Source organism: Seriola dumerili, unplaced genomic scaffold (assembly GCF_002260705.1).
Source record: "Seriola dumerili isolate Sdu_G_001 unplaced genomic scaffold, Sdu_1.0 BDQW01000155.1, whole genome shotgun sequence".
In the NCBI taxonomy this organism is placed as follows: Eukaryota; Metazoa; Chordata; class Actinopteri; order Carangiformes; family Carangidae; genus Seriola; species Seriola dumerili.
Genome location: NW_019174410.1, coordinates 857421 through 873519, shown reverse-complemented (window position 1 = coordinate 873519; position 16099 = coordinate 857421). Strand labels below are relative to the sequence as shown.

General features: G+C 44.3%; 2 protein-coding genes across 2 annotated transcripts; both read right to left on the bottom strand.

Moving 5' to 3' along the window:
• Nucleotides 1–314: 314 nt before the first annotated feature.
• Nucleotides 315–8657, bottom strand: LOC111226379 (GTP-binding protein REM 2-like). The gene is made up of 5 exons (XM_022751490.1): nt 8600–8657; nt 4786–5095; nt 4563–4636; nt 2893–3070; nt 315–859 (listed from the first exon to the last, which is right to left on the bottom strand). The coding sequence occupies exons 1-5, from the start codon at nt 8651–8653 to the stop codon at nt 567–569; spliced, it is 909 nt and encodes a 302-aa protein (XP_022607211.1). The 5' UTR covers nt 8654–8657; the 3' UTR covers nt 315–566.
• Nucleotides 8658–12148: 3491 nt separating this feature from the next.
• LOC111226356 (transcription factor MafA-like) lies at nt 12149–15645 on the bottom strand (the record flags this gene model as incomplete). Its single annotated transcript, XM_022751458.1, has 4 exons — nt 12149–12441; nt 13247–13462; nt 14538–14825; nt 14923–15645. Coding segments are annotated over 4 exons (1389 nt in total), but the record flags the coding sequence as incomplete, so codon positions are not given.
• Between the last annotated feature and the right edge of the window lie 454 nt (nt 15646–16099).

Below are 16099 nucleotides of genomic sequence, written 5' to 3'. Positions count from 1 at the left end.
TTTTTTTATTTATCACTTTAATTCCCTTCTCCCTTTCATTGTTTCACCGTCCTCCATCCCCATGGATACCACTGTAGTCGAGAGTAAATGAACACAACGTGAATCATCAGCAAAGTCTAACCCACTAATGAGTGATGAATGTGTGTGGTCATGACTTCATCCCGGGGATGAACGGTTGTTAAACGTGATCGCCGGTGTAAGAACAGAAGCGGAGGCAGAGCTGCAGTGACTTTGTCGAGACTCAAAAAAGCGGTTTATTCAGCTGAGGGTGGCAGTTAACTATCACTACTACAGTTTATTTACAGGTGGTTTACAACAGTTTTAGATCTTCTTCTCTTCTTTGCGGTTTGGTCTTGTGTACAAAACGCTCTGAGTCATCCTACATATAAACATCATCACTAACATCGCTGTCATTCTCCCTGGATACACAAACACCGTCCTGCCGTCACACTCGCTTCCTCCTCTCCCGTTCACTAATTGCTGTATCGCCTCCTCTCCCTCTCTTTGTCGGTTTACTACATCACTTCCACTTCCTGCTACGTCTGTCACCGATCCAACCATCCCCATCACAGCGCCCCCAGGTCGTGACACGAGCGGGATTTCTGCCTCAGGAACTTGCCCACCTCCCGCTCTCTCGGGTAGCGGGGCACCAGGCTGGACAGGAAACGTTTGGCACGGGAGGTGATGCTCTCACGCTGACCTCCTCCGCTCAGGTCCTCCGCATTGGTCCCCGGGGGCCACGGGGGCTGGCCCCTGGCTAGCCGCACCGCGCACTCCAGCAGCTCCGGGGTGCGGTGATCCAGAGAGGCGGAGATCTCCAGGTACAGACAGTTGAAGAGGGCGGCGCTGGACATGGCCTCTGAGGGAAGAGACGGAGACGAGAGGGGAGAAGATGAAGTAAGATAAGTTTATATTTAGATTAACACAGTGCAGCAATGTTACAGTCTCTCTGGATCTTTGTAGTTATTTTGCTTTCTTACAAAATCACATGGTGCCCCTCCTTTACCAGCCTTACAGAGTCCAACAGTAAAACGAGTTAAACAAGCCACGAGCAGCCAGAGGTATTGTCATATATTTTGGCCTTTTTAATCCATTTTAGCAAATAAATAACAGGAACAACCACAAACGTTCAACACAACAGTCCTGCAGTAAAAAACGATTTAGTAATCGTATCTTTGGGATGTTAAATTTTGTTGAAATCAAACACAAAAAGCAGCACACAGAACAGTACATAACAACCACATTTTTTAGGATATGTTTTTCATCTTTATTGGATCGCTGATATTAGAGCATCACAGGTTCCCAGCTGTAATAAAAGCAGCTTTGTAATATGAGCTTTAACCAGACCCTGAAGAAGATAACAACAGTTTTAACTACAGAAACACCTCCACAAACTGCAGATGTCTTATTTTAGTGTCACTTAAATGAGCCTCTAGGCAGTAAACTGTAAACACTGTGAAGCATGTTAAAGTATTTTTTAATCAACTCCTTGTGATGAGCAATGGAGTCCAACATGAACATACTGTTATCTGCCACAGATAAAACACAGATTTCTGCATTTCAGTTTCTCCCCTTGCTTTTCCTGCTTGAAGTGGGTGGGGCTCTGTTGGAAAAAAGTTGATGTCACATATTGGCAGGCACTAATCAGGATTCAGTAATATTGGAATCTGAATGTCAGGACTGTTGCGGTTGTAGTCTTTCCCCCCTGTTCTGTACTCCCACTTCCTTTTTTCTTTAAATATCCTGAATGTTACTCAACACAGAAACACAGGTCAGAGCACATGGTATTATTTTTTATAATAATTTAAACCACCACTTTTAATTATTTATAATATTAACGTCGAACCCTAACCCACCCACAGGTTTCTGAAGAGCGGTTTTGAAGCTCAGAGTGAGCTGCTCCGCTGTCGCCATCTTGGCAGTGTCTGACTCCGCCCGCTAACTCCCAGCTAATCCAAAAATGGGCAAAAAGGACTTCAGTGCATACGCTCGCCCACCCGTCACTCAAAGTGGCCACGCCCTCAATTCGCCATAACGTTAAGCCTTGATAAAATGTAAACAGGTGAGTTGAATAAAAATCAGCTCTAGAGACCAAAACAGTTTTTGTACCAGGCTGTAAACATGTTTATTTCTGCTGTAAAGTTGGACATTTTAACATGGGAGTCAATGGGGACTGACTCACTGTTGGAGCCAGACTCTAGTGGTCGTTAGAGGAACTGCAGCTTTTAGCACTTCAGTGTTAGCTTCATGTTTCAGCCTCAGAGGTTGCAGCTTGTTCAATACCTATGACCATCACTTGCTGTTGCTATGGAGAAGAAGCCGCTCAGCTCTGTAGCAAATTCAAAGTGTTTTGTCGTTGAATTTGAGAAGAAATAGTTCCAGATCCAGAAATCAAAAGTGAATTCATATAGGCTCCATATTATGTTCTCAGCTCTCAATTTTACACAAGATGATTGGATCTTTCTTGCCAAAATGCACCTTGGGAGTCGTAGTTGTTAACTTCTCCCCCTTTTTATGTCCACATACTTGTACCTTAAATTTTTTATCAGCTGAAAAACTATACTTTTAATAAAGAAAGGATGAAATTTTAACGTTAACTATTGCTTATTCAGTCATGAATATTTGATGTTGTAGAGAAAGTTTTCAGGGGCTTTCAGTTGGGTTGTACGACATATAAAGGCTCTAATAGAAGTTGCCCACCTGTGTGTTGGAAAACAGTGAATGCTTTCTGGTGGCTGACACTGACATTCACATTTTCACATATGTCACCCCACGTTAGTGTTTTCTGACACAGATAAAGGGCAGAAAATGTCAACACCAACTGTGAAGACGTATGCCACAGCTGAAGGAAGCAGTAAACACAGGTGGGGGGGGGGTGGAGGATGGTCTTACCTTGAGAGGAGACCTCACGTGTGCGAACGAGGTCACTCTTATTACCAACGAGGATGATGGGAGTTTGGGGCTGAGTCTCTCTCAGGAGGAGTCGGAGTTGAGCAGTGCGGTGGAAACTACGCCTGTCAGTCACCGAAAACACCAGGACACACACCTCACACTGCAGAGCCGACAGGTCCTGAGGGACAGACGCGCTGTGTGTTAGTAATGAGCTGCTGTTTAAATACACTATAAAGGAAAGTGAAAGCTAGTCAGTCACGGTACGATGATGATTGTGCTGAAGAAAACAAATGACTAAAATTGAGTTCGCATTCACTGAAACCTTCATTTTAAATTAACTTATAAACACTCCTGGCAGTAAACACACTCTCATGTCTGACACTGAGCACAAACACTTCACTTCCCTCTCATCAATTCTGTCGTCGGAGCCGCATTTGCAGAATAAGTGCAGCCTTGAGAAGCAGCACACAATTGAATGCTCTATCTAAACTCCCCTGTGGTTTAGTGAAAAACTGCTACTGTGGATAGCACTGACTGCAATACACCTCACACTCCTAGGGACACACACACACACACACACACACACTCATCCTCTCCAGCAGCGAGGAGACAAGAATCTCTAAAAATAAAAAGTCCCTGAGTGAATCCTTCATAGAAAACTCATCCTGTCTTCAGCTGAAGCTGCTGCGCTCCATTGACTTTTCATTTAGTTTTGATTAAGTCTAGAATTGAGGACACACTAAAGACAACTTTTACACTCTAATGATGCAATTATATAAGAGAGTTCCTTATGAGGCAACGTTACACCGTCCCTCACCACAGATATAACTCATTATACAAAGAGTAACACATGAAAATGCCCACATTAAATAATAGGTGTTTATTTACTATTTTAGTCCACCTGAATCAAAGACATTAATGCAGTCATTTGGGCAGCTTCCTCTCTCGCTCGCTCTCTCTCTCTCTCTCTCTCACACACATCCACACACAGAAGCCTCTGAGCTGCACTCAAGGGAAACGAGGGAAAAACTGTGCACAACAACCCGATAATGAGCTTTCCTCATTCAACCTCATGCAGATGCAGCAGATTTATTGTCTTCTCTTTGCCTCAGTCTTCCTCTGAGCTTGGCATACATTTTTTTTATAGTGCTGTCAAATAAACAATGAAATGTTCTCCAGATGTACAGTATGAACCCCTGTATAATGTGCTGCATATGCAATAAGCGCTGCAGTTCCTTGTTATTCCTTCCTTTCTTATTCTGTATGCTAACTTTATTAGCAACCTTTCCCAGGTGTACCGCATCATCAGTGCAGGGCATGCTGGGATATGCTCATATTCCTAATTATGTATGAATGGATGAAGATTTCTCTTCACACTCAGCTTTAAATCCTGGTACTATTTCCCAAACTTATTTGCTAATAAAAAGCATCATCCTGTGCAGCACACACAGTGCTTCAAATAAAGAAAATCAAACAAAGCCTATACCTTTACCTTGAGTTTCTTACAACAGGTGGAGGCTTTGGCAACCTTCAGGCCCTCTGACAGGAGCATATATATAAATATATATTTCACAGCAACACCCTGTATACAGCTGCAGAGAGGGCTCAGTGGCCTAATGAGGGACCAGGGAGCAGGGAGTGTGGGAACTCTGAAGTGTTGTTTGGCTCACCTGTCTCCAGTTGTCATAGATAATGATGGTGCTCTCCTCATCATCCACTGTGACTGTGCGCACATAACCCTCCCCTAAGGACAGGGACAGCAGCAGTTAGATCTCAGATGGGGGATGAGTGCTGTGATTTATTTACCTCCTGCTCACTGTGTAAGACACGACACTGCAGACCGCCTTTCCACTGCAATACTGGATTAGTCTTGTCAAACAAACAGCTTTGTACCATCAGAATCCACAGACGCAGTCCTGTCCATGTCCCCGGCGAGAGCGATGGCCAGGGAAGACTTCCCCACGCCGTTCTGCCCCAGCAGGGCGATCCTTAAAGGCCCGTCAGGTCTGCCCTCCACCGCCATGGTCAGAGTGTCATCCAGGGCGGGGCTGAAGCTGATCGGTGAGGCAGAAGGCCCGGCTGCCCCTGATGTCCAGTCACAGTCATCGTGGACAGCTTCTTCTCGTCTGAGCTGGTGCTTAATTGGCAGAGGAGTGCTTCCTCTGCGAAGAGTCGGGGTGCTGGACAGAGTCATACTGTCACACTGCAGGAGAGATTGCGAGACACTTTGTTACGTAACATTTAGGAAAGACAGAACACAAAATAGATTGTTGTTGTGCTTCCATTGAACAGGGTGATTTGCAAGAGACTGAATGGTCAAAATCTGTGCAGCAGCAGCTTGACTCATACATTTACTCCCTTGTATGAGTCAAGCTTCCAAAACACTGGCTCATACAATTCCCACAATACAACTCATCTGCATCTGTCATCAAACCTTCCTGCCTTTAATGCCTAAATTTACCAGTTATCTGTCAGATATTTGATGGATCAAACAACAGCATTTAGAGCTTCTGCACATCATTATACTATGTAATATAATACAGTTTAATATAATATAATATAATAAATCATTGATATAACTTTTATAATGGGTAAATTAATTTTATATGTAAAATCATTGCAATGCTCCATTAACCTGTAATAACTGATTGGGGACAGAAACAAGCTGTAAAAATTACATATGGCGAGAACCTTGTTTTCACCTCCAGTCAGTGTTGAAGTGGGCCGGCACACAACGGTACGCAGAACCTTTACATTACTCTTTAATGAACTGTTACTTTTTCTTGCATACTTGCATCTCTCAGACTCTTCTGCCCTCTTCATTTCAGGATCTGGGCGATTTGTTTTTGTAAAAAAAAACGGGTCGGGAGATCTGACAGTGAATACAACAAGCGTGTGTCGCAGTGCCCCGCCCACAGCCCCATCTGATTGGTTAGACGTCACTAGTAATATCCTGTCACGCTGAAGGCTGCTGTGTAAGCAGAGGGACACTGCAGACCAGTTCCGGTTAACGAGCGAAGATATGTGTCGAAGGTAAGAGAGCAGACATCAAGAAGTTTTAATAAACATTACAATCCTCTAAAGTGAAGTTACAACAACACCACACTCTGATGAACAAGTCCATCTGTAGGTTCAAGACATACCGAGCGAGAGAGAAAGCGCTAGCTGCAAAGCTAAAGTGACTAGAATCTGAACAGCATGTAAACAACTGCTTAATTAGTGAAAGTCACTAAAAGGAACAGAGAGCTCTGGATGCTGGGGCAGAACTAGTGTAAGTTTAAATGTACAGCAGGTAGTTAGACACTGTGATGAAGAAAACAGCAACATTAACTGTGTTCAGACAGAGCAGCAAAAAACTCTACCGGTAACAGAAACTGGAGATAAAGACACCACACTGACGTCAACACGTCAGCACATCAACGGTCACTAACTACCATGACGGAAAAGACCTTTTACTGCAGTAGAAGTAAAATCACTGTGTAAAAATGTTCTCAGATAAAATTACAAAGTGAGTCAGTTAAAATGTCTCTGTTACATTTTTAAAAGGGGGAAGGGTAAAATATCTTATTTGGTGATAATAATAATAATAATAATAATATGTGATAAAACTATTGAATGAAAGAACATCTTTAGGCTGCCACGTGAATCAGTTCACAGATGAGGACAGCACCAAAATCAACCAATTAATTCCAGTCAGGCACTTTGATATATACACAGTTGGCAATTTGTTAGGAACATGTAGCTAAAACTGATGTAGTCTAATACAACAGTCCTGCAGTAAATCATCCTTCATGAATTATAATAATATATATAATATATGTAATATTCAGTTTGTAATAAAATTGTTTCAGACAGTTGCTGATTCAGCTGATCCTTTTAGAGGGTAGTGTTTTGAGCTGTTGAGCTGTATTAAATAATAAAGAGGTGTTTCTGTTATTTAGCCTACCTTCATTGATATAAAGGGGGTGGACAAAATAATAGAAACCCCCACGTCATAGGGTGAGTAGCGGCACTTTTTTTCCCACTTCAAGCACTGACTTCAGTAGATATGGAGCAACATTAGCATTTATTTGAGTCATGTTTTCTACCGCCTGACAAATCTAAGTCCAATACCCCCTGTCTTTTATCACTGTTTTTGGTCTCCACCAGCTCCTGAGGGAAATACCTGCCTCTTTACCTGCTGACTTTGTATGTCTGCTGTTTGGTGATTGATTGGGGGGGTCTGACCCTCCACGATTAAGACTCAGACCCCCTCAAAAGAGGTAAAAACAACAGTTTTTTTTACCTACAGACACTGTAGGTAAATGTAGGTAGCAGTAGCTAACTATCTAGCTTGTTTAATACACTTCACTTTCTTACCATCAGTCTCTGAATTAGATTGTGACAAGTCTTTTAGGATGAATGCTAATGTTATCTAGTTTCTAACTTTAGCCTGAAGTTACAGTTAAGCTAATAAATGTTAGCTAGTTTCTAACCTACAACTAATGTTTCCTAGTTTCTAACTTTAGCTTGAAGTTACAGTTTTAGCTAATAAATGTTAGCTAGTTTCTAACCTACAACTAATGTTTCCTAGTTTCTAACTTTAGCCTGAAGTTACAGTTTTAGCTAATTAATGTTAGCTAGTTTCTAACCTACAACTAATGTTTCCTAGTTTCTAACTTTAGCCTGAAGTTACAGTTTTAGCTAATTAATGTTAGCTAGTTTCTAACCTATAACTAATGTTAGCTACTTTCTAACTTTAGCCTGAAGTTACAGTTTTAGCTAATTAATGTTAGCTAGTTTCTAACCTATAACTAATGTTAGCTACTCTCTAACTTTAGCCTGAAGTTAATTAGTTATCGGACAGCACACCCTCTCATTTCCAGAGTTAGTTTGTCATTTTAATCATTTAAAATGTCACATATGATCTAATGTTAGCAAACACTGGTGCTCAGTCATGAGCAGTGAGACAATGGAGGATGAGTTGTTTTAAAGAAACGTTTTGAAATCAATATAGTTCATTATTTAATTTTAGTTAGTCATTTACCTTTAACATTCATTTTTATAATAGACACCCTGTTTTTTCACTCAGGATTCCAGGAGTTTTACCTGTTGGCTCATTGAACAATATTAATATACATGTGTACCCAACACCTCAGTTCACAGAAGCACGTGTCTGCGCTGTTCTGGGTTCCCTTTCCTCCTGGAGAAATATTTCACCTCCTGATCATCATTGTATAACTCGCACTCTGGGTGACAGTGAACCAAAACAGTAAAATTGTGGGTTGGAAAACCAAAACAATGAGCTGAAAGGTGTTAAAAAGCCTCACGTGACCACAGGTGATCTTTCATTTTACACATAAATCACATTAAATGCTGCACAAGACGCACGATAATCCCCCAGCTATTAAGATTTAGTGCTTCACAATAAAAACTGGTCTGCGAGTATTTTGTAATGCAGGACTCCCCTCCCTGCACCACTACCCACACACACACACACACACACACACACACTCTCTCTCTCTCTCTCTCTCTCTCTCTCTCTCTCTCTCTCTCTCAGAGGAAAACTGGTTTACTGTCAGTTCAATACACATCTCCGTTAAACTTGCAATTTGAGTATCAAACATGATCACACTCCACCAATTCGACCTAAAACCCGATTGGCTGATTGAATAATGGATTATTGGAGCTGTTTGCCCGGACCTCCGTGCAGCCCCGTGCAGCCTACCGTGGTCGCCTTCTCCTCGTTGTTGAGCCTGTCTTCGGGCACATCTGTCGGCATCTGCAAAATTGAAATTAACGATGGGTTAAAGACTCCAAAAAAACACACAAAACACCCCTCCCCAAACACCCCCTCACCCCCTCACCCCCCACTCACTTTATGAACCCCAGCCCAAAGCAGCTCGGTATGATCTCTCACCTGTCACGCGGCTCTCGGTAACTACAAAGTAAGCACCCTTTCTCTCCCTTTCTCTCTCTCTCTCTCTCTCTCTCTCTCTCTCTCTTCCCTCCCTCGCACGTTTTCTACCTCTCTCTCTCTCTCCCTCGAGTTGTCTCTCTCTCTACCTCCCCTCTCTCTCCCTCCCCTCTCCGTCTCCTCAGGTTAGGGCCCGGGTCCAGGTCTGCAGTCGGCACCGTCATTCATCACCGCTGCTGCCACTCTCTGGACCGGACGTGTGCACGCGCTCCAGATCCGGATTCTGTGCAGAGGAGGAGGAGAGACGACACCGGTCAGTGTGTGCGGCAGGTGCGTGCAGCTCCGGGGCGGTGATGCAGGCTGGAGGCGGGAGAGCAGCGCTGTGGAAAAGATGCTCAGTGACACGAAGCTCACGTTGACCTCTGGAAGTTATGGGAAGCGGCCGCTAGGAGTCAGTATAACACAAGCCTCCAAACTAGTTGTTTTTGTGTGTGTGTGTGTGTGTGTGTGTGTGTGTGTGTGTGTGTGTGTGTGTGTGTGTGTGTCCTTGGGGGGGGTGTATGTTTAAAATGTGTCATTTGGGTTTTCCTGTAGAAACCCAGCACCCTGCCCACCAGGTGAGTCAGTCTCTGTCCTCTCGTCTCCTGTGTCCTGTCAAAGACACACATGTCCTTCTCCTGGACGCACTCATTTCCATTTTGTTAAATTAAGTCATTTCTATAGTCCCCTGATCCAAGGAGTGTGTTTGGACATGTTTTCTGTCAGAATGTGAGTGTGGCCATGAGCAGTGGTGCGTCCCTCCCACACAAAGCCACAATAGGCTCCGGCAGTGAGCAGCCAGGGCGCTATTATAGCCCTAATCCTGCTCCTATTATACAGGCCAGAGAGAGAGCGAGAGACACAGAGAGAGAGGTAGAGCTGAAGATGAGGTCATCCCAAACAGTGCAGCAGCCAGGGTCACTGCCTCACTATAGAGGGACAGAGATAAAGAGAGGGATGGAGCAGGGGATGGGGGCTGCAGAGAAAAGGCCTGCAGAAGACTAAGAGTGGGAGATGCTCACATAGGTGAATGGAGAGGAGATGAGGTTCAAACCTGCGCACAAAACACACCACAGCAAGCCAGGTTTGGTAAAGTACTTTGTTTATTTCATATGCATATGAAACCACACTACAACAGGAGCAGGAAACCATGATAATGGCCATCATTTTTGTAATAATGTTAATTCTAATCACAGTTGGATAAAATAATAAACTGTAGGAAAGTAAAAATACACGCTAATGAAATAAAACCAGTAAAATAATTAGAATCAGTACATAAATAAACAATAAATACTGAATAAATAAGTGAATAAATAAAAGAACAATTTATTTAACCTACACCCAAACAAAATAAATAGCTCTAATGCATGAACCCTGGCAATGATTTCATGGGACAGTTAAGAAGGTGTCTCCATGAAGAGATATTTTTGCATTTTTTTATTTATTTATTTATTCTTTTTTTTTTTTTTTTTAAATCCCTGCACCGTTAATTTTCTGTTGCATCCGGAGTAGCCCACAGCACCGGAGTCCACAGTGACCAGCTCTGTGGTGCCACATGTTGCAGTAATGTGATGGTCCCTGTTACAGAGGTGTTCAATCTGCCCCAAAATAGATTCTCTCGTCTGGAGAACTGGACACAACCACACAAATCATGCCACACTGTTTTTTGTTTTTGTTTTTTGTCGCTCCGCTGCGATGGGTTGTATTTGCCTCTTTCACCATATGTGAGTCGCTTTGTTAAGCACACACCACCAGCTCCACTTCTTTGTGTGTAAAAACCCATGTTTGAGAGCAAGCAGCAGGTCCTCTCTGTCGCTGTGAACGGCTGAAAGTCAGTTGCCATTTTCAACTAGATTTCTCTGCTAAAACACAAGAGCAATATACCCCACTATTCATTTAGCACAATCACCGGAAGATTCCCACGAAAGGTTTCCTTGTACATTCTTAAATCTATGATTATTCATCTTACAAAGAATAATAACAAGTCTTGGTGAGCTTAAACACTTTGGTAGGCAACTGTGAAAAATTAGCTGGCAAATACTTAACTGCATGCCGTGGATACTTTATCCAAGCCCATACCACTCCACATCCAGCACCACTGCACTACTCAGACCTCTGCAGCTTTAGCAGCTTATTATAGAAAACAAAACTACGATTTGAGCCTCAAACACTCACTGGGAGAGAACATTGCAGCTATTTAATATTGCATAGATAATATACTCAGCAGTATGGAGGACCAGGGATGTCACAGGAAAAGTAATAAAGCATATCTTTAATTTTATATTTGAATAGGCATTAACAATAGGGATTGTAATTTAACGATTAATCCACCAATAAATGCTCAAGATTTAAAAATGGATTTAGAGCATAAAACACTCATAAAATAAACCATTTATAAATACATTTATTAATTTATGAATAAACAATAGAATTTGACAAAGTATTTGAAAAGACATTTAGAAATGGAAAACACTCCTGGATTCCCTCTTCTTGTTCCGTTTCCTTTTTCCAGCTGCTTTTCCTGTTAGTTAATCGATTAGCTTAGCCCTTTAGCTTCTCCTGCTAGCCTTCAGTGCTGGTAAAACCAGACTGGTTACCTCTAACCAGAGAGCTTGTTACAGCTCATGGCCAATTGGGATTGGACCAGGAAAGGCTAAATGACTAAGCTAATCGAGTAGCTAATAGGAAAAGGAAAAGCAGCTGGAAAAAGGAAATGGAACTCAAAGAGTGAATCCAGGAATGTGTTCCCATTTTTAAAATGCCTTTTCAAATAGTTCTTTAAATACATGGATTAATTAATGCACTTATAAATGGTTAAATGAGTTTTAAGTGTTTTTTGTAAATACGTTGTTATATCTGAAATATTCATTGATGGATGAATGAAATGAAGGAAATGCTTCATTACTTTTCCTGTGACGTCCCTGCTCCTCCGTACAGCAGCGTCAGGGACTATTGATATGTTTTTAAAGCTTTTTTGATTCCACTGTCACAGCCGAGTGTGTGTCCACTGTCGCACTGATTTCACAGGCAGGAGGTCCCAAAGAGCTCTCAGCCAGTTTTTGTGCAACTGTCGTTCACAGTGAAGTAAAGTCCAAGAAGCAGCAGCAGCCTAGAGCCGAGTCTAACGCTAAGAATTAACAGTCAATTCCCCTTTTATCAGTCAAGGGTGGATTTCACAGTTGTACAGCCCCAATACTGCCAATGTCTCTCTTTCACTTTCCCTCTTGCACACACACACAAACACACACACATGCGCACACACACACGCATACACACACACACACACACACACACACACACACAAACAAACACACACACACACACACACACACACACACACATACACGTCCTTCTTTGCTTCCCCAAGTCTGATTATTCATCACTGATTGCTCCATGTTGGCTGGGCTTGTTTTTTGTTTTATCCCCCCTCCCCCTCTCTTAATGGGTAAAACTCAGAGGAAGTAGTCAGGGGGCGGGGAAGGTGGGTTGCTGGTGCGGGTCGGTGGGGCGTCGGCGCCGGTGCCGTGGTTCGTGCTGAGGAGCTTCTCGTAGCGAGCCTTGTAGGCGTCTCTCTCCCTCAGCACTCGAGTCAGCTCACACTGTAGCTGTTCCAACTGAGGGGAAGTTCAGAGAGAGAGAATCATTTCAAAGACGCTGATTTAAAGCTCCACATTTTCTTCTTCTGTGTTTTATTTGAAGTGTTGATCCATAAGAACATATATTAAAAAACATCTCAGTGTAGTTTCACATCTCCTCTCTCAGGCTTCTCTCTGCAGCTCTAGTAACAACAGGTCTGTGAGCCAATCAGAAGAGAGGAGGCTCTGAGCCTCTCTTCTGATTGGCTGACTGTTTTCTGACTGATCCAATAAAAATATAGCAGATTTCAGGTAAAAACACTCAGAGAAACCAAATCCTGTAAAGGTTTGGATGGTGGGTCCAGGTGGGCGGGGCTTGGTGACTGCTTTGTTGTGACATCACAAAGTTCCAGAAGTCCTGACGGCTGGTTTTAAGGCTCAGTTTCTGAATACAGGCTGTGTGCATTTCTCTGTGGACTGAGGCTTTGATACTTTCACAGTATTAATATAGAAGCTAGAGCTGATCTATAATCACACTACACATGGACACAGACCTTTACACTGGAGGAGCTTTAATTTCAGGGCTTATTGTATCTGTGGAATGTAAGTTTAGGGGATTTAGGGCTGTCAGAGTGTCACTGGATTTTTCCTGCCTGTCATTTTCTCCTTTAGAAGCTTTTTAGTGTCAGAAATTCCAAATTTAAGGTTGAAATTAGATTTAGGATTAAGTTTGGGGTCAGATGAGTTCAGGATGAGCATGTACTGAGACAGCGTGTGTGTGTGTGTGTGTGTGTGTGTGTGTGTGTGTGTGTGTGTGTGTGTGTGTGTGTGTGTGTGTGTGTACCTGTTGTGTGAGCACATGTTTCTCTGACTCCAGAGCGTGGCGGTGCTGTAAGCGCTTGTAGCGGCAGGACTGCGCGTAGCCGCGGTTCTTTAGCGTGCGGCGTTTCTGCTTCAGGCGCACCACCTCGTCCTTACTCACGCCGCGCAGGTGTCGGTTGAGCTCGCGCACCGACAGGCTCACCAGCTGCTCGTCAGAGAAGCGCTCGTTCACCCCGCACTGCTGAACAGATGGAGGAAACACACACAAGAGAAACATGCTGCTCCTCAATGTTAATTGGCAACGAGACACATGCTGGCGCGTGCACAGTGAGAGGAGTGTGAAGTGGATTCATCCAAGAGTCAGATTTAAAATATATCACCACATTATGACTGGTGAACATGTGGTGTGCGTGCGTGCGTGTGTGTGTGTGTGCGTGCGTGTGTCAGGGGGCACATTTCGGCACCACATGTTCATAATCTGTCATGTAATCTGACTAAGTGTGGGTGACAGTTATCAGGATTACGCACAGCAATAATAGCAGATATTATCATAAGCTCACAGTGTGCTCCATATAGAGATCCGCCCAGACATCTTGATCGACCACAACGCAGATTACAACCTTTATTTACCTGTTGAAGTTACACCCACAGGAGACCAACCGCTTTTAGCCATTTAAAGTGTCAGTTCTCGATAATTATTCATTTCATTGGTTAAAAGATGAAGAAATTTACTGTGTGAAGGTTGAAACGCTGCATTTATAACACTTAATAAATGGTTTATAACACACTATAATGTAATTGTAAGCAGATATTGTTGATTCATGTATCTGTCTCAAGTGAAAATATAGTTGTAATAATATAAACTATGTCTTCATAGGAGAAGGTGATAAATGCTGCATTGAAATGTCTTTATATCTGCGTACACCTGCACTACAGTGTGTTATAACGCATGTATGAAGTGTTTATATGCTGCTGATAAACACCAAATACTGAGAAATATGTTTTTTTTCTGGTGGGAAATGAAGACTTTGTGTCCTGAAAGACAAAGACTTCACTCCTCTTGTTGTTGGCGTGTAGAGAGCAGTGATACTTCAGATAGACACAGACATTAATAACCATGTTCTAATGTCCTAATCCTAATCCTTCACTGTACGATCCCTCTCTCCTTACGCTCAGCCCTCTAATACAAGGGCCTCTGTTTTCTCACGTTGCTTCTTTCACCTCCAACAACTTCCCGTGTTTTACTGATGATGAGAGTCGTTATCAGTAACGAGCCGCTCTCCTCTAGGCTGATTAAGTGTTTCCCCGTGTACCTGATTAACTTGAGGGTGGTGATGGTGGTGATGGTTGCCGTGCATGGGGTGGTGCGGGTGGTGCTGATGATGGTGGTGCTGGTGGTGATGAAGGCGGCCCTGGGGGCTGAGAGGCTGCGGGTAGGGGGCCGAGGCCGGGGCGGCGTTGGGGAGCGAGCCGGGGCCCGACGAGAGGAAGACGAGAGGGCGATGGCACATGTCCGCCCCCTTGGTGCAGGAGATGTCTGCACCGCTGTCGCTGCTGGAGTCTCCCAGGTTGCTGCTCGAGCTCTGAGAAAGACCTGGGAACTGTAGAGGAGGGGGGGGGGGGCACAGAGGATGATGAGGAGGCAGCAGAGGTGTGAAGAGGTCACGTGTAAAAGAGAGAGGAATCATAGATTGTTACCTGTGAGCTGACAGCTGCAGCAGCTGAGTTCAGCAACGCCTCCACAGCGTCCTCACAGCCCAGAAAGCCGTTCACCGGCCCCCTCTCTCTGTCCCCTCTCTCTGGTACTCCTCCCAAGGCCCCCAGCAGAGTGGCAGGCCCCGTCACCTCCCCTCCAAACTGTTGCTGCAGGGCTGCCAGCCAGATCAGGTCCTCCAGCGAAGCCGGGGTGGGACCCTGAGGTCCCCCGTGGGCCGGGCTGCCCTCCACGTTCCCCTGGGAGCCGGAGCTGATGCCAGAGGTAAAGCTGTTGGAGATGGAGAGGGGGAAGGAGATGGAGGAGGATGACGAAGAGAGGGAGGAAGAGCCCGAAGGAGGCGGGTGGGCGTCGCTGAGTGTCGGCGAGGGTGGCAGCGAGTTGTAAGGGCTGGAGCTCAGGCTGGAGTCCTGCGGAGGGTGGCTGGTGTACGGAGAGCTGGAGGGGTCGTGGGGGAGGCCAGATTTGGGATACGCACACGGAGGAGGGAGTGGAGGAGTGTCAGATTTCACCTCAAACTTGAGGAGGTCAAAGTCATTCAGGTACTCCATGGCCAGAGGGCTGGGGGGGAGCGAGGGCATGGGGAGGGAAGGAGAGGACAGTGTGTCGGCTGCTGCTGCTGCTGCTGCTGCTGCTGCTGGAGCTTCAACAGGGTTTTTCCGTGTGTCAGGATCGCTGGAAGGTCCACTCCTCCGCCTCGGTGCAGCTCATAGACAGCAGCAGCGGTGAGGTCAGGAAGTCGACTGGCTGGTGAGTGTCCTCTGTGACAAACTGTTCGTCCCCGTGTCCTTGTCTTTGTCTCTCTTGTCCTGAGGGAAAGGAGGAGAGTTGCATGTTTGTCAGGTGTAAATCTGAACAGGCTTCTCTAATTAGGCACCTTTTATAAATGGTTTCTGAGCTGTTACTAATAGTTTCATTAATTATTAATAGTAGTATTAATAATAGAGTTTTCCAACAATTAATCCACCAAAGTGTTTAAATCAATGCTGCAAAACTGGAGATATCGGCTTTTTTATTCTACACTTTCTTCTCTCTTGTCAAAACTTACCTACATTACCCACAATGCAACTCGACTACCATGACTTCAACCACAGATTTGGGTGTGTTATGCTAGTAGCAGCTAATGTAGCCTCAAACAGAGAGGAGGAGTGGGCTGCAGAG